General features: G+C 39.0%; 2 protein-coding genes across 10 annotated transcripts in view; one reads left to right on the top strand and one right to left on the bottom strand.

Moving 5' to 3' along the window:
• The window catches only part of WDSUB1 (WD repeat, sterile alpha motif and U-box domain containing 1), a 47,282-nt gene that overhangs the window by 23,616 nt on the left and 5,365 nt on the right, over positions 1 to 18,301 (top strand). For 3 of the 5 annotated variants that reach the window (XM_033165510.1, XM_033165486.1, XM_033165521.1), the window contains 2 exons: positions 3,623 to 3,763; positions 6,797 to 7,338. In XM_033165510.1, coding sequence (XP_033021401.1) covers positions 3,623 to 3,763; positions 6,797 to 6,975 — 320 coding nt within the window. In that variant the 3' untranslated portion in view covers positions 6,976 to 7,338. Of the gene's footprint in view, positions 1 to 3,622; positions 3,764 to 6,796; positions 7,339 to 18,301 lie in introns of those variants that run through there. The other 2 variants (XM_033165495.1, XM_033165503.1) reach the window with 1 other exon arrangement.
• TANC1 (tetratricopeptide repeat, ankyrin repeat and coiled-coil containing 1) overlaps positions 8,116 to 18,301 on the bottom strand; it is a 122,525-nt gene continuing 112,339 nt past the window's right edge. For all 5 annotated transcript variants that reach the window (XM_033165437.1, XM_033165464.1, XM_033165454.1 and 2 more), the window contains 8 exons: positions 16,920 to 17,053; positions 16,263 to 16,386; positions 15,825 to 16,000; positions 14,088 to 14,220; positions 13,247 to 13,338; positions 11,733 to 11,879; positions 11,251 to 11,351; positions 8,116 to 10,724 (listed from right to left, as the gene is read on the bottom strand). In XM_033165437.1, the coding sequence (XP_033021328.1) occupies positions 9,302 to 10,724; positions 11,251 to 11,351; positions 11,733 to 11,879; positions 13,247 to 13,338; positions 14,088 to 14,220; positions 15,825 to 16,000; positions 16,263 to 16,386; positions 16,920 to 17,053 (2,330 nt within the window). In that variant the 3' untranslated portion in view covers positions 8,116 to 9,301. The remainder of the gene's footprint in view (positions 10,725 to 11,250; positions 11,352 to 11,732; positions 11,880 to 13,246; positions 13,339 to 14,087; positions 14,221 to 15,824; positions 16,001 to 16,262; positions 16,387 to 16,919; positions 17,054 to 18,301) is intronic.

The following is an 18,301-nucleotide window of genomic DNA, read 5'->3' as shown; positions in this document are numbered from 1 at the left end:
ACGCATCATCAGAGATCTACAACCTCTCCTAGACAATGACAGTTCTCTTTCTCAAGCTCTGGGAGGAAGACCCTTCATCGCATACAAACAGCCACCCAATCTCAAACAGCTCCTCACCCACAATAATTCAAAAACAGGACTCAACATGGACACTGGTACCAGAGCCTGCAATAAACCCAGATGCCAACTTTGCTGCCACATAAACCCGGATAACACCATTACTGGTCCCAACAACATCAAACACACCATCTCAGGACTATTTAATTGCTCATCTTCCAACATTGTGTATGCAATCAAATGCCAACAGTGCCCTTCAGCTCTCTATATTGGACAAACAGGCCAAACCCTACGCCAAAGGATAAATGGACATAAATCTGATATCAGGAATCACAAGACAGAGAAACCAGTAGGAGAACACTTCAATCTCCCAGGACATTCTATAAAAGATCTCAAAGTAGCTGTCTTAATACAAAGAAATTTCAGAAATAGACTGGAAAGAGAAGTGGCTGAATTGCAACTAATCACCAAACTTAAAACCATGGAGAAACCTGGTTTGAACAAAGACATTGGATTCTTATCTCATTATACATAACAAAGCCATCTTTAGCTATCTCACCCCTTGCCTTCCCCTGCTAGACTAATTGCAGCCGTTTAGAGTCGTCAACAGGTTTTCCACACTTATCAGCCTATCACCCATTCCCACCACCCTTCTGAGTAATACCCCTCCCCACTCCCCCACTGTATTTAAGGATCTGGTGACTTCTGTTTCAGTGTATCTGAAGAAGTGTGCATGCACACGAAAGCTCATACCAGGAACAAACTCAGTTGGTCTCTAAGGTGCTACTAGAAAGAATTTTCGATTTTGTTTTGACTATGGCAGACCAACACGGCTACCCACCTGTAACTGTGCCATGAACATGAGAGTGGTGGCACAAGTTACCAGACTGTTCTAATGTGCCCTTTTCTTCAATGCTATAAGTGTGTGTGTGTGTGTGTGTGTGTGTGTGTGTGTAGCTTTTCAATGGTCTTGCTTATCTCCTTGGTTTTTCCTCTGCCTATTAGTGGTGGCACAGCCACTGCCTAAGTGGGAAGCACAAAGCTGTTGGAATGAATGATCTCATTAGCCTTTAAAATTCACTATTAATCCTTACCTTCTTTCTGTATGTCACCCAAAAGTTGGAACCCATAAAAAATTACATGCTTCATCAGACTTTTTTTAAGAAGTGGAAGAGGAATTGCTTCTGTGTGCATTTCTTTAAATATTCAAGGAGGCCAAAAGTTTCCAAGCTGATCAGTTGAAACTAATAAGATAATGCTGATAGTTGGCTTATATGAAAATTAAAAGCAGTGAGACTGAAGATGAAGTCCCTAGCTGGGCTGACCTCTAGCGTACACACTACCACTCTGTGGAAAAATCAACATAATAGCTTGTTGCCTGAGTACTAGGACTTTTAATGACACCACTGAGAACTAATTATAAGCTACAAATAAGAAAATAATAGAAGATGTGGCAGAGCATGCCATAATGAGACCAGTTATGTGTTGTACTGGGTAAACGAAATTTAAAATATTTTAGTTAGCAGAACTCACTGTCCTCCATAATTCATACAATATTAACATAATAAGACAATAGCAGACTATTACCTAATGGACTTTCCCATAATGTGATAAATACAATGTAGATATATCACAGGAAGATACAGATATAGGCTCATACGTATATGTGTGTGTGTTGGGAATGGTGTTCTGCCCAACCAGATGCTTAATGAAGTATCCAATTATTTAAGTTCTACCCCACACAAAAAAGCTATTGTTATAGCGTAAATTATTTGTTTTAAATTACATATATGCCACCTTCCACCTAAATGATTCCAAAGTGGTTTACAAAACAACAACAATATAATATAGACTGCTACAAGCATTAGGCAGTCTCCTCTGTGGACTCCAGTGGTGTTTGAAAATTAGCAGAGTTGTGTAGACCAGCTGCCTCCTGGCTTCATGGTAGAACAGGACACGTGCTGCTGTCCCAGGTGCTCCCTGAGCTCATCTAATGACAAGATGCTATGGAGAAACTAAAAGCTAAAATTCACGTGTGGTCTAACTTGCCTAGAAGGTGCACCATATTAGCTTAGTTAACTTTATTTATAAGAAAAAGTATATACCGCTTGTAAGAAAACCTCTAAGTGGTTTACAAAAATATTAAATATCTGTTTTAAACTATTTAACAAGAATTCTACAGATGTTCAAAAGATTCTTAAAAACAACAGTATAAGAGATAAAACGTGTAACTTTTACATGTATGGCTAGGCTCGTCCTGTTACATTCGTTTTTTCTTTCTTAATTGAAAATGTGACCAGCAGATAGTTTACATAGCATTTCATTAGTCTGTTTGATTGTTTTTGACACTTTTTTGGAACAATTTTTTATTACCATGCAAATAGAACTAGCCTCTCTTCTAAGCTAATTGCCATGCAACTACATAAACATTAGTTAAATTAGGACAGCAAAGGCCATGGAAATAAAGTACAGGATTTTCACATTCATTCAAATTCAATGTGGTTACACATTAGAATTAAGGAAAGGTATGTTAATACACCCACCAGCCACTATCTCTGCCTCCTTCTACCTGTTATTTTCTTTCTTTCTAAAAGATCACTAGAATATCAATACCTGTACAAACATAGTTAATGAGTCCAACTGCTCTTCTTTTGTACATGTGAAGGAGAATCCACATAGAAACTAATAAAAGGTTCAAATAATAATGATTGTGGTGGGGCATCTAAGCAGTTTGGGAGCTTGTTAATAGTTTGCTAACTGAATTCTGAGCATTGCTAATGAGTTGTAATGACAACTTTGAAACAGGCTTGTTTTTTATTTGCTTGAATACTTTTATACTGCTGAAGTTGACTGCAATGTGATTTAAAAGGCTCTCCTGTCTGGTTCTTCACTGGATGATATTGGTTGAAAATAGTGTTATGCTGCTGCAGTATCTGCATTCACTCTTACAATACCGGTATTTCAGCAATAAATCTGCTAAGGGGGTTCTCATTTTCCCATCTGCAAGCAGCCTTTTAGTCTTTGCAGTTACATTATTCCCCTACAATTAATTTATGGGAACATGAGGTGCATCAGAGAATGACAGAAAAAGAGAACTCCAGCCTATCCCTATCCTAGCCTCACTCTGAAGTCTCAGGACATCTTTAAAGACTACACAACAGCAGCATTTGGGCCATTCTTCTAACATACCATAATGTTTGAAGGGGCAACGTGTGCCCAGTTATCACAATTGGCGCATTTAGACTTTTTCAGTGTGACAGAAAAAGAAGAGATGAACTTATACCTGAAGTGCTCCATGGCATTTGTGGAAAGAACACTTACAATTTGACTTGTAATAGAATTAAATACAATTAAAAGCATACAGCATTTAGCAGAGTGCATTACAATTGCTATGACAGGCAGAAAAATAATTAAATTCTTCACCAGTGATTTTAAAGTGATCCAGAGGGGGGGGAAGTTTGGGAACCGCTGCTTTATGCAATATATGCATAAGATAAGTATTTTCAAGTTTGATTGTGGCACCAAGAAGTCTCTAAAGTGGCCATTATTGTGAATTCCTTTCCAGAATCGCTAGGTCTTCGCAGTAAAGTATTGCGTAGCATTGAGGAGCTGAGGACTGAAATGAAAACTGCCTGTTTGGGTATCCCTGATGAATTCCTATGTCCCATAACAAGGGAGCTTATGAGAGAGCCAGTCATTGCTGCAGGTAGGTGTGCTGAAAGTGATGTATATGTTTTTATTATTTCAGTTCAGATAAAAAGGCTCAGGTATTAATAATTTATCTTTATGATATAAAACTACTAAGGAAACTTTAGGTGCTCAATATTTTTATAGCATTGCCCCAAACAGCAAGGGAAACCTTTCCTCTGGTAAATACAGCAAAGTCTTGCATGCAGGCTCTTTATGGCTTTGCATAGTCCCTGTGCCCAAGAATGCCATTTTATCTACACAGTCTAGTGGAGTTGTTCAGATGGTCAACAGCTTGCTGGATACATGTCACAGGGACACTGCCATTTTGTCTGTTTTTGCCATCTACTTTCCAGACAAAATGGCAGCTCCAATGGGTTATCCAGAGGTTGGGTTTTGGTTTTTGCAACTAAACATTTATTATGATATACAACAAGGCATATCTTAAAATGTTTCAGAGAATTCATTGCTGTGAAGTTTATAGTAACAAAACAATTATAGAGCTGCATGTGAAATTGAAAAAAAGAATAATGTGCTCAAGTTTTCTAAGTGCCAGTACAAGTCCCTACAGAACACAATTGTTCTCATTTGAATGGCCATCATATTTTCTGTCCCATTATTCCCAAATATCATTATAAGACATTTACTCTTCTGTTACAAAGTATAGTTCACAAACTTCAGCTGCATTCCCATATTCACTTGCTTTGGAGCGTTATTGAGCCCAATTGGACTTGCTTCTGAGTCAACCTATAGAGAATTGCACTATAGTGAGTGCATATGCTGGATTATTCTTGTGCTGCTGTAAGGTTGCGATTTGATCACTGGTAGATCTGGATGGCTGAAAGAGGTTGTTAGTAATGTAGCTACTTCTGTGGAGCAAAGTTAGCTACTGTGAGTGCTTCAGAGCAGTATCTTTCATGGTATCTTGCAATGTTATATGAATTGTTACTTTGCTCTCAGCTACAAAGCAAAGAACAGTGTTTTGTTTTAGTTTTGTTGCCCCCCCCAAAAAAAGTAGTCGTGGGAAATAAAGGTATAGAAGAAAAGCAGGCTGCTACTATTTTAAAGCATAGGTGCGAACTCTTCCATACACACCTGCTTTCCCTGCTGTCACCTTTCATTTCTCGCACAATGGGAAGTACTCACTGTTACAAAATGCATTCGATATTACAGTAAATGTTTGATTAATATTTTAGTGCCTCTTACATTTTCTCACTTTGATATCAATCTTATGCTGGAAAGTGCTAAATGCAAATATTGTGATTCATTTCTTCCTCTTATTTCAAAAAGGAAGAGGTAAAGGCAACCAACACACATTTTTTGATGAGTGCTCAGCGAATGTCCAAATAAAACTATGTTCATGCTTCTTGGGAAAGTGTATGCAGAAGTAAACAATGGCTTTAACAATAAAATGGCAATGCATACATGGTTGTTGGTTTTTTTAAAAAAGCATCAGTATTGAATGAGGGCTATTAAAATGCAGATTGTCAGTGGCAATTTACTGCCTAGTCACGTCACTGTTTCGGTGCTTCTGTTTTATACATGAAAGGCAATGGGCACAAGGGACCTTGCACAGCAGCTCTGATGATTCTTTTGACAGCTTTGTGATGAACTTTGGGAAACCAATTTTAAAGCTCATATTAAAATAAGTAATATAATAGATGTGCATAGTTCCAGCTTTCATTCAGCAAATGTTTGGAGAAGGTTGGTGGGAGAATGTATTTATCTACCAACAGAAAACAGTGTTCAGTCTTATCATAGCTATATGTGCAATTGCCAAGTGTGGTTCAGGCAACATATAATAATAATAATAATAATAATAATAATTTGTATTCTGCCCATCTGGCTGAGTTTCCCCAGCCACTCTGGGGAAATAAACTATGGGTGTAAACATATTTAGTTATTGATCTTATAAAATAGTATAATTGTTCATATGGCTTTGCAGTATATTGTCTCATAAGCAAAAAGAAAAATCTAAATTTTACCTATAGTTGAGACAATAGAGTGGGGGCAAGAATAAGGAGTGGGGTCCACTTTACAAGAATTGTGACTTGGAGAAGTATTTGCAGAAACATCAGTTGCAAAGGACTCCAGTGCCCTATTGAATTAACATGCTGTAGTGATTCAAGTGTGCCTTTGCCTAATGTTGGAAATATGGTTGACGAAGTTCTGTATTCATGCTTACATCGTTTACTGCAGGGATAGCCAACATGGTAGTAGATCGCAGTCTCTTGGAAGCTGGACCTTGCTGGTCTACAACCATCTGGAGGGTAGAATATTGGCAGATAGACCCAAGTGTAGTTTTCGCTGCACGAAATAGATTCCAGTGTTCATAGTGACAACCACGGGCTCCAACTAGCCCAGGATACTCTGCTGCAGAGGTGGGGAATTGGTAGCCTGCAGGGCTCCCCTATTAGCTCCTTCCGTGCAGTAAATAAGATTTGATTTTTCAAAACCTCTGTGGATGTGAATGGAAGCTTTGTAAGGCCTGTTGCTGGGGTTGTAGCTGTGGGAAGATCATCTCTTGCCTTCCTTATATTCTGCAATACTTCTGCTACAAAACCCCCTTCCTGTGCAGCAATTGACTGTGAAGACTGTTTTCAAGCCTAATTGCTATGTGAGGATTGCAGCTTCCCTCCATATGCACTACCACCTTGCCCACAAAGATCACCTTTCTGGTACTTAAGCTTGAAAAAAGTTGGTGATTTTTTTAAAAAAAGTTTTATTCCTGCATGAGGAGAGGCAAGAGTCTGGATGCATGTGTGGGTTGGCCCTGGCCACTGCAGGCATTGCAGTCCCTGGATGGTGAGCCAAAATGTAATGCAGCCCTTCTGCTGAAAAGGGAAAAAGGATTTTTCTCCTGTCTTCTGCAACTGGCAATAGCTCTCCAAGGTTTTGGGCACCAATGTTGCCTAGCGAAAATTACATATCAGCCTTTTAGCTATGTATTCTGCCAAGGCAATAAGGTTTTTTTGTTTTTGTTTTTTTTGTAGTGCATGCATGCATGCATGCATATACCCCTTTCCAGTAAAGTTTGTAATTCTCTTTTCAGATGGCTATTCCTATGAGAAGGAAGCAATGGAGAAGTGGATCACTGAAAAAAGGCATTCCAGTCCCATGACAAATCTCCCTCTTCAGAGACTTATACTTACCCCAAACAGAACTTTGAAAATGGCTATCAATCGCTGGTTAGAAACTCAGCCAAAATATAATGAAAAGCAGTCTCCCTAAACAGTATGGTTGTTCTTTCAAATAAGTGGGAATGAAGCTGAAGGTAGGTGAATACAACAGTAAACATCTTGGTGCTGTTGCTTCTCACTGTACCTCTGTATAAAGTCAGCCCCTTGATTTAATCTGATCAAAATTGCTATCTAACATGATTTATACTTGCACCTATAAGTTATGTTTTTATGTTAAGCATGATCAAGTTAAAGTTGAAATTTTATATATTTATCTAGTAACTTCCATTGATACTTAATGACATGCATGTGGGACATCCACATGCAAAGCATTGCATGTCCCATTAATTTCAGTAGGAGAGCCAAGCATATGCTGGATTATGTTCAATAATAAATTAAATGAATTTAGAAATTATGCAGCTGCAACTATTAATATTTCATTTTGGGGTCTAATGAGAATTATTGGAATAAATAATTTTTTAAAATGACCTTTCATAGGCTCTTGCCTATATCATTTAAAAATATGTAAAGAACTTTGTCAACCAAGTTTAATTTTGGAGCATACAGCTAAGTATGCTGAGCACTGTAGGGCTTAGAATAAAGGATGAAAAGGCTTCTCTAAGAGTTTGCATGCCCTGATTAGATGTGGCATGGGTACTGGTCAGCAGTGAACGGCAGGATCACTTTGGCTAGGAGCCAACATTGACATCATGCTTCCTTATTTAGCAGTTGACTATTATATTCAGTGAGGCACGGTCCAATAACTAAATGGCAAACTTCTCAAACTAAGGCTAATTAAATAAGCACATCATCTTCAGTGCTATTTTGTACAATTCTGATGTTCATAAATACTCCAAGGGGCTTGAAGATGCAGCCATGTGTATGTAGTAGGTACCTCAGTGAGGACTTCTGGAGAGTCAGCATTGTTAACAGTAGTATTTGGACATGTCAGTAACTTTTTATGATATACCTTTGGTGCAGAGAGTTAACCCATAGAATAGGGTGTATATAGGCCTTCAGATGCTGTTGCACTCCAATTCCCATGATCCTTCACTGTTAGCCATGATGACTGGGGATGATGGAACATCTGGAGGGCCAGGTGGTTTCCTACCAAAACCTTATTGAAGTTGCATTAGCAATGACTGATTGGCACAATAGTTGCAGAAGGTAGATCAGTGAAAGGGTATGTATAACTACCCAACCAGAAACTATATTAATAGTCTTTTATTTCATATGGGAAAATACAGTAGCTGTGCAAAAAAATAGATCTACAGAACAAGAGAATAAAATAAGATTGTACAAATACCAAGATAAACAATAAATAAGCTAGAGTAGAGAATAACAATTCATTTTTTAAATTGCGAGTTTTTAAAAAAATCACACAATAATGCTGTTATAATGTACCTACATACTGTACACATGGAAATCACTGTTAAAGGGCAACAGAATACTCCAAGCTTGTATAACTCCAACCTCACAGGAATGTCCTTACAAACTACCCATCTTGAAAACATCCTTGAAATTAAAAAGAAAGCTTTTCCACTGTGAAACACTGAGGAAAGTATCAGATGTTGCTCCTATAAAGTAATGCACATGCTCCTCAGACATTTGTTGAGTGTTCTATAAAAACACTAGCAAAGCTTGTATTCCTCTTTATCCTCCATCTTGTACTGACATAGCACCTCAAAAGGTGATTGGATAAACTATGTAAAGTGCTGTTATATGTTGTTAACATGTCATAATTATATACTCAGTGCAATAACCAGGATGTTGGACAAAATTCATGCAAAATATCCTGTAATTTACCTCCTAAATTGCAGTGATGAAAGTCAACCTCAGTGGCACATTGCTGCTGAATGATTTGCACAGAGGTGACAGGTTTACACCTGAATCCTTATGAAACTGGAATACTACTAATACTAAATCTTCCTGATAAAAGAACATTCATGGACAGATTTGGATGTTCTGTGGATCCCACCACCTTGCAGGAATTAATTCATTTCAAGCAGTAACAGATATACATGGCTGTACAAAATAATTGTATTCACCTTTCTCAAAAGGACTCGGCTTGATTTACTGACCAGTCTAGTTAATCAGGCAAGCCTATTTAAGTCCTCTCTTAGAAAAACATATTCTCCTACATAAACAAATAGCTTCTTAACTATGTGGTGGCCACTCATCTCTTGATTAATAGTCACAGGCATGCTGTGGACAGTCTTAGCGTTAAAGAAGTGGCTGGATGATCTGGTTTCTGTTATGCACCCTGTAAAATATTAGTGATTAATATCAGTAACTTGTATGCTACTATGCACTAAGTTTTACAACCAGGGAGATGGTTCATCGCTATTATTAGTTTGTAATAAAATGGCTAGCATTATTCAGACATTAGATTCTACGAAAGATCGCTTTGGCTTTGTAGAAGTCACGTGACTCAAATGAATGTCTTTATTAAGCTGAGTGTGCTGTTTAGAGATAACTTCCTGGTACAAATGAGTCACAGGCTTACCTATCCTGCTATCTTGCGAGCAGGCAGGTGCTTGGCACTGTAGTTCCTCTAGTTCTTTAGGCTGACTTCCATTCTGGATGCTCTCTCCTGGTATTGAAGAGGAGCAAGCTGCGGGATTGCCATAGCTGCCTACATGTTTGGCAGAGAACTGCTCACAGCTCAAAGTCAGTGTCGTTCCAGCACTTTTCAGGAACCCTTCTGCAGCTTGGCCATGCCAACTGCGATTTGATAGGTTCATCTGCTGCTGCTGCTGCTGTTGCTGCTGGAACCGCACAGTTTTATCCATGATCCCCATGAAGGGAGTATTCCGAGGCCTATGTTCTGCTGTTCCACTCTGACATTGACTACCTTTGCTTTCCTTGAGCCGAATGTCTGGGCTTTGCCCTTTTACACTCTCACAGAAGCTGCTGCTTGAGGATAGGCTGCTTGTTGAGCTGGACGCTACCATGCTAACAGAAAGCAGACCAGAACAGATAGCGTTTTGCTGCCTTAACTCACCAGTTCCTTGAGACTGTAATGGACCTGTGTTTTCAATGTTTGCAGGAGTGTGGACAGCTAGCCTCTCATGCGTTTTGGACTTACTCATGAAGGAATGAGGCGATCCTTTATCACTATGCTGCAAGTAGGGAACCTGGACTGCTGTCGGTCTTTCACTGAATACTACTGAGCTGTTATTGCCTGTGGTGATATTTGCTGATAGTGTACTTGTCCCATCCAAATGCTGGCTTTTACTGTTGCTTGGATTTGTGAGGTGTCTGGAAGTCACAGGGCTTGGAGGAAGATATTGAAGGGGTTGAGTCTTTGTGCTGGACTGACTAGATCCAGTTCTTGCCACAGACTGGACGGAATTCAGGTGCTGGTTGGTTTTTACTATCTGTGCTTGTTTTGTGGGCTGCATAGTTAAGCCAGGCTCTCTCAAGTATTTACTGCCTGCTCTGTTTGGAGGGGATATGGGTCTAAATTTCTGCTGGCTGCCTTCCTGAGAGTTTCTGCTGCAAGATGTATTAGCCTGGGAAAGTGGCAGCCTCTGCCCAGATGGAGCAGGCTCGTCTTCATGCAAAAGTTCCTCCTCTTCTATCTCTTCCAGACTGAAGTGATCCTGAACAAGAGCTTCCCCCTCATTGTCAGAGTCATTGCTCGGTTGGGCTGGCAGAGGACACTGCTGCTTTTGTTGCTGTGTTCTCTGGAGCTGTTTGCACTCCTCTTCAACTCGAGCTAGCAGCCTCTTTATTTCTTGGTTTCCAGGGCACAACTTTATGGCTTCTCGCAAGTCACCAAGGGCTGCATGAAATTGCCTAAGAAGTTGGGGAGGAATCAAACACAAAAACTGTCTTTATAAAAGATTAGCTTTGGAGGAATGTAGTATAGATTACAAAAATGCAAAAACTGTTTTTAGCAGAACTAAACGTGGTTACTTCATGGCCCTAGCTGGAGGACTGCTCCCTTTCCTCTTTTTAGCACACTTGCAAGCAATCTGAAGGAATTGAATTTAAGCTGAACACCATAGACAAAGTGCTGGTCACAGTAATAGTTCCCTGTTCTGCTCTTGTGGAATGATACATGTTTGTGGCATTTTTACCAAAAGCCACCACCTTGTGCAAAATTATCCTATTCCCACCCCCCATTCTATCCAAAATTAGTGTGTAGATAACCTTGAAGTTAAACCCCCACCCACCCACTCCAGAGATAATCATTTAATAAATATCAATATTTTTCCTGCAACGGCAAACACTTTCCTGGTATCTCACAAGACTGGTTTCCATTATCATAAAGAGAATATTACTATGAAATAAACTGTTGCTGCACAGCAACTGTCGGTACCTGCTGTTCCTCTTGGCTCTTGCTCTAGCATAATATGCTTCATAGGATGTAGGTTTGAGATCAAGTGCCTTGGTAGCAAACTCCTCTGCCATTCCAAAATCCTGCCAGAATAACCAGAATAAACAGTTTCAATTAAAAAATTACTGCAGTAAAACATTACAGTGCAGAGGAACTGCCTGGCCCTTTCACTTTTGTACTGGGCAAAAGAGTCCTCATCGTATTATCCTAATCAAATTTATGCTAACTGCTATTGGAAATTGTACTATTGATGTGTTTTGATGATGTGTAGTATTAATATTGCTTATTCACGTCATTTTTTTTTAAAAAAATAGTCATGATAGCACACACTGACTGAAAAGCTATGCAAGCACTCTTTAGCAGGTCTATTCACCTAAAATTGGTATCATCAGACCAGTGGTATTTTTTCTACAGTCTCCATGTAGTCAGTCACAATGCATAAAAACTTGGATGAAAGAACTTACATTTGTTTTTCTGCGGCACCTTGAGAGGTTTAGATATAAGGAAACTCTGAGCTCATTGAAAGCTTTAATTTCTTCTCCAAAACTTTCTCGAGGAAACTTCCGTAAGGCATACTGGTACCGCTGTGCTGCCTCTTTCATCTTCCCTTTCTGCAGGGTGAAGAGCATAGAAGTGTGACAATTTGATTCTTAAATGTTGCTTTCAAATGAAAAATAAACTGACTTGTTAACAGATGCCGCTGGCGAGAAGATTAACAAATTTGAATGTTGGATTTCACGGTTTAAAAAAAAGAAGAGCAACATTTTATTCAGCTATTTCCTTATGTTAGATACGGCTCTTTTGCCAATAGGACCTGCCCCTCCTGCCATAGCATATACAATACATAACAGTTTCTTGAACTGGGACTTGGTGTGGAATGTATATCCTGGATACTAATTGTATATTTGTTTACTGGTCTATAATAAAACCTAGTGCCTGACTCTGTGCAAGCGAAGATTTGCCACATTACATAAATGTATTATTGCAAAAGATACTAACATATTGTTCTGGATTTCCATGAAATACAGTCATACCTTGGGTTATGGCCGCTTCAGGTTGCGCACCGTGCTGAACCCAGAAGTAATGGAACGGGTTACTTCCGGGTTTTGGCGCTCGCGCATGCGTGCCAAATTGCATCACGCACGTGCACAGCGGCACGGGTTGCGAACGCGCCTCCCACACGGATCGCGTTCGCAACCCGAGCGTCCACTGTATACCTCATGCCACAGATTTATTTCTTTACAGTTTAGACAGTGTCCTGTCTTGCACATTACTGTTAAATAACAGTAATACACAATCCCCTAATGTGCAACTTCCCAGTAAGATAAAGTGAAAATAATGTCAGAAACTACCTGGAATAAAATTTAAAGGAACGGTGGAAGTTTAGTTACTTAATGTCTCTACTCAGAAGTAAGTCCCACTGAGTTCAAGAGTTGGATCCAACAAAGTTGCCATGTTCACACAGGAATTTCCACTTCTGCAACAGAACTCAGTGCATAATTGTCCCCAATAAAGATCCACAAATCAGTAGCTTTATAGACATTGAGTAAGTTAGGGGGTTCATGTGAATGTGCGTATGGACAGGAACTGGTAACAAGAGCTAAACCTGAGAGGAAGGGTCAGGGAGAACATTATGTTCTGTGGTGTGCACCTGAACAATTGCGGGTGTATCACTGCAGACACCACCACTTGAACAACCATTACAGTAAGTAACTCTGTTCTACTTACACATGAAAGTTTGTTTTCTTTATTTATACCCTGCTTTCTCTTGCATTCAGGATGATTTACAAATACAAATTATCATTTGCCCAGGATTACAATCATAAGCACACTTACATAGGAGTAATTACCATCCCTACATTTAAGTAAGCATGCATGGAACTGTGCTGCAAGAGTAGTTTGGCACCTGAACCATGGGTATCTGCCATCATGCAACAGTTCATATAACCTTAAGAAGCAAAAGCAAGGATCCACTTACTTTGTACATCATGTTTCCTTCTTCAATTAGCTTTTGTAGTAGGATAATCAAAATATCAGGTTTTGAAGTAGCCATGGCCCATGCTGCATTTCCTGGAATTAGAAGGGTTAATATTTAATGTTATACTGGACTCTTCAAATGAAATTTAGCTGTGAACAACCTGATAGCTAATGATTTCGACTGAATTTCTCTTCTGTAACAGTGTCACTTAAATATAATTCAGTATTTATTGTGGCAGCACCTACACTTTGGAACTCCCTGCCTATTGATGTCAGGCAGGTCCCTTCACTATACTCTTTATGGTGCCTGCTAGAAATAGTTTTGTTTAGACAAGCCTACCCAGATATGTAGAAGGTTGATTTGTGTTTTTAGTTTATTGAAGATTTTTATTTGTTTGAATGTTTTAAATAGTTCCTTTTAACTATTTTACTGATCATTTTATTGTCTTATTTTTATAAACCACTTTTAGGTTTTTTAACAAGTAGTGCATAATTTTTAGAAAATAAATAAATACATATTGTTTGTTTTTTAATAACCTGGAAGGATTTGTATATTGAAAGATGAGCTATAAACAACTGCAACAGAAAAATACTCTGTCTACACTATGGCTGTTAATATTTCAACATCTATGAGCTTAAATTACTACAATTTTAAAAAGATAAAACCAGTTTTGCTGGGAAAATGTCAATGTTTTTAGATGGGCATTTTATTAGCATTAAAATGAATTTATATATTATTAGGATACAATGGGACTTTTAATGTGGCAGTTTAAGAGTCAGCAATTGTTTTCTTCCCAAATAAAACCATTCTATTTGGCCAGCACAAGTTATTTTCCACTAACCTAATTTGGCTCCTTTTCGAAGCAGTGTGACCACCACTGATGTATTTCGACATCCAATTGCTCTGTCCAATGGGCGCATCCCACTATTGTCAATGTGTTCAATCACTGCACCCTTCTCTACCAAATACTGCACCTATAAATGATCAAACACAGAGAAATTACATTTAAAAATAAAATACATGTTTGTGGCAGTAGCTGCCTGAACTTCTCTTGCACAACCTCTACTACAATAATACACCCTTGAACTGCATTTATTCTGCAGCTAATGGATTATGTCCATTTGTATACCATCAATGTTTAAAGGCTTTTAGTGCAGCTCTTGAAATAAAAACAGTAAGAAAACACCCCCTTCAAAGAAATGCATAAATTCATACAAGCTCAAGTTAGTTCCTGAAACCTGGGAAATCTTCTAGTACAGTTAACCTATAAAGGAACCTTTCAGAATAGCGGGGGGGGGGGGGGTTCTGCTTGGCCCCTTGGCAGTTGTGCTCTGTGTAGCAGAGTGCCCATTTCCAGCTGTGGCCATTCCTAAATAGAAAGTCTAGTTGCAAAGATCCATGCTTTAGTAACTTCCCACTTAGTGCAAAATGCAACCATTTAGGTTTTAGTTTTGACATCAGAAGGCCACATACTTCCAGCTCTTAAAGATATGCACTGATAATTCCTTTGCCATCAAGCCAGATTCAAGGTTTGGTTTTCGCATATAGAGCAATAGCATTCCAACTGTGCAACGCACTTGCTGTCAAAAATAGCCTAGTCTTAATACCGTACAACTTCAGGTGCCGGCTGAAGATTGTTCCTATGTTAAACATTTTTTGTTTGTTTTTTAAGTTGTAATGCTGGGACTATATAGTGGGAAACAGGTTCTTGGTGTGATAATTCAATATTTCCTTAGTATGGGTCTCACATGTTTAGCATTATTCACATTATGATTTTAATTATCCCAACAACTGACATTTTAGTGTAATTTAAATGCAGGCCGTTGGGAATCTATTCATTAAGTTGTGAGCACATGTGAGACTACAATGTAAATTATTGCTTATATAAGGTGCAAGGTAAGCCTAACTAACTGTTCTACTTTGAGATAGAATCCATTTATAAGAGCTTTTAACTCTTAAACCAAAGATTTCTTACATTTCAAAATATATTAATACTTATCAGTGCTGAAACATCCTTTTACACCTCATAAATCTTGTTGGAGTCACAGCAGACTAATATAATTTATTAACATTAAGCAGTGTTTTTTTGTGACAGTACTCTGTCATACTAAGCAACACTATCCTCCTCTCCCCCCCCACCCCGCCCTGAGCAGCTGTTTTGTGCTGGCACTCACAGTTAAGAGTTCCAGCACCTCATAATTTACTAAGTAAGGCAGTAGAAAAAGCCATATGCATCTATGCTAGATTTTGAAAAAATCCATGGTGAAAGATTTTATACTTTGACCAAGCATTGGATATGTTTGTTTAATAGAAACTATTTAGACTCAAAAGGATCCCCCCCCCCCCGACTCTTTCTACATAGTGAAGAAGAACAGGTACCCAGCATTAGGTATCTTTCATTTTTAAAATAATAATAATAATTAGTTTTTTCTTGGTGAATCATCTCTAGTGACGCTCAAGTGCATGAAAAGGGGAGCTAGCTTGCTTAATTAGCATTCTAGTTGGCAAGATCTCAGTATTCTGGCTTAGTTACAGAATGTGAAAGCTTATAGCAAGCCTAGTATTTGACTTGACTTACAATATCCGAGTCTCCATAGAAAGCTGCTAAATCCAAGGGGGTTCTTCCATTCTTGTCCGTCTGGTCTATTGTGGCATCTTTCTCAACCAAATACTGGACCACACTCTTGTGTCCTTTGAGGCAAGCCCAACTCAGTGCTGTCAGGCCCTCCTTGTCCAGCAATGAAATGTCTGCACCTAAAACACAAACCAAAAATATGTCATTTTGAAGGGGGAGACTTAAAATATGCCCCACATTAAGCCTAAAATTAAACACAGTGAAAAATTATTGAACTTTCTCTTCAATACTATTGAGATGATGTAATTTCAGCATTAACTCAAAAACTTGCATCAAGACACTTTCAATGTTGAGCTGTCAGGCTGGCTTATCTATCTTAAGAGGCATGAAAAGTGAATAGGGCAGTTAAAAGAAAAAATTCTTGAACAGTGTGTCCGTTACCTTTGGAGATGAGAAATTCAACAGTGCTCAGATGTCCTTCACAAGAAGCTACCATGAGTGGTGTCCTGCCTTGCTTGTCACTTAAATTTATATCAGCTCCCTTTTCCAGCAGAAGTTTTGCAATCTGAAAAAAGTGAGTATATTCCCATCACAGTACTGTAAAGTCACAACCTTAGAATAAATAATGGCAATATGTAACCTGATCCTTACAAGAGCAATTCACACCTCGACCATACTCCACACCGAAGTCCCAATAACTGCAGGAGAATGCTTGTGGAACATAAAACACTTAGTTTCCTGGTTCTTTAGATTCATCTGTGTGGCTTTAACAGAGCGGCACTCAAGTCAGTACCATATATTTATTTGATCAACAAGACTCCTCACTGGACCACTGTTTTCATAATCAAATGCCCTAGGGATTAATAGCCTTTTCAAAACAGTTCAAAAATGTCTGTTGCCATCTAAAACAGATATGGCAAACATGGTCTTTTAGATGTCGTTGGGACTACAATTCCTATTATCCCTATCAGCCATGCTGTCTGGGTCTTACGGGACTTGGAATCCCACAACATCTGGAGGCCTGCAGGTTAGAGAAGTGTCCTTCATTTCACAAATTAAGCTGAAACTGGCCATTTTAATCATAAAGTTTCATCCCACCTGCCAGTGTCCCTGACGCACAGCACAAAAAAGGGGAGGGATCCCTCTCTTATTAGTTCTCATTACTAGAGCACCATGTTGAAGTAATAGTTCACATGCTTCCAGCTTTCCTCTCCCAGCAGCAGCGGTCAAAGCTAAAAAGAAATAAAAGGTTTTAGTTTACCAGATTTAAAGAGAAAACAAGCTTGAGAGAAGACATTAAGCTAAAAGCATTCTATGCATTCCTCCCGAGAGTTATCAGCAATTAGTCCAACAACCAATAAATGTTTCCTCTTGTACAAAAAACTCCTTGTATTCCCAGATACTAACATTCATTAAAATGACATGGTACTGGATACTCAAAAACTTCCTAGATGTCCTTTTTTGCCACTACCCAGGGCCACATGCCAGAGCAATGAATGCAAATTTTTACCCTTGTGCAGTAGGCTCCTTTGTGCATACACCCACCCACCTACCTACTCCCTCTCTATTGTCCGCCTAGGCAAACAAGAAGCAAGATCAGTTCAAGGTTGAATTCCAGCCAGACAAACCCTTGAGAGCACGAAGCAGTGTCACTGGGAGTCTCAAGAGCCAGAAAGAGAGTCCCAGAAGACTACATCTGGCCCCTGGGCCTGAGGTTCCCAACCCCTGGGAAAGGCTGCAACCTGTAATGCTAGTTACAGCAATGGTTGAGAATTTCTTCTCTACTCTCACAACTGTTAAAAAAAAACAATGTAGGTCACAATCTGTCATGGATGCTTTAGTTTAGATTTTTGCACTGCAGGGTGTTGAACTAGGTGGCCCTTGGGGGCCCTTCCAACTCTACGATTCTATGATTCTACAATTTTAATCTCTTCATTTCACTGTAACCCTGGCAGCAAAGGCAGTCATCTGCTGGTCCACAGGAAATAAGATTTTTGTTTAATGGCAACTGATACACAAGGTAGCACCATTAATTTAAGGATTAGGTTGAGCATGTAGACCCAAACAAGCTGAGAGTTTTGTTTTTAAACAGATTTTTTTAAATAACTGCTGGGAATATAACACAAAGGTTATAGCTCTGTTATAAAAACAAAAAAACAGCCCTGTGCCTTATCTCACTATCACCCACAGCTCCTGGGGTCACTTAAGATACAAAAAGCCGATGTGTCTCAAGTATACCATATTCGGAAATAAGCACGACTGAAGACTAGCCTGCAGTGGGCTTAAACAAACAAGATCCTCAGGAAAGCTATGTTAAGGAATGCTGACCATTCCAAAAAGGCCCATCTCTGATATGTCTAATGTACCCAACAATAGCTTGCCCCCGCTTCTAGCTTTAAAAAGAAAAGGGGGGAAACACTAAATGAACTTCAAAACTATTAATGGAAAATATGAGACCGGCCTACTACTCTAGGAAAACT

This window comes from Lacerta agilis, chromosome 1 (assembly GCF_009819535.1).
Source record: "Lacerta agilis isolate rLacAgi1 chromosome 1, rLacAgi1.pri, whole genome shotgun sequence".
NCBI classification, from domain to species: domain Eukaryota; kingdom Metazoa; phylum Chordata; class Lepidosauria; order Squamata; family Lacertidae; genus Lacerta; species Lacerta agilis.
Note: the sequence above shows the minus strand (reverse complement) of the source record. Positions and strands in the feature narration are given on the sequence as shown.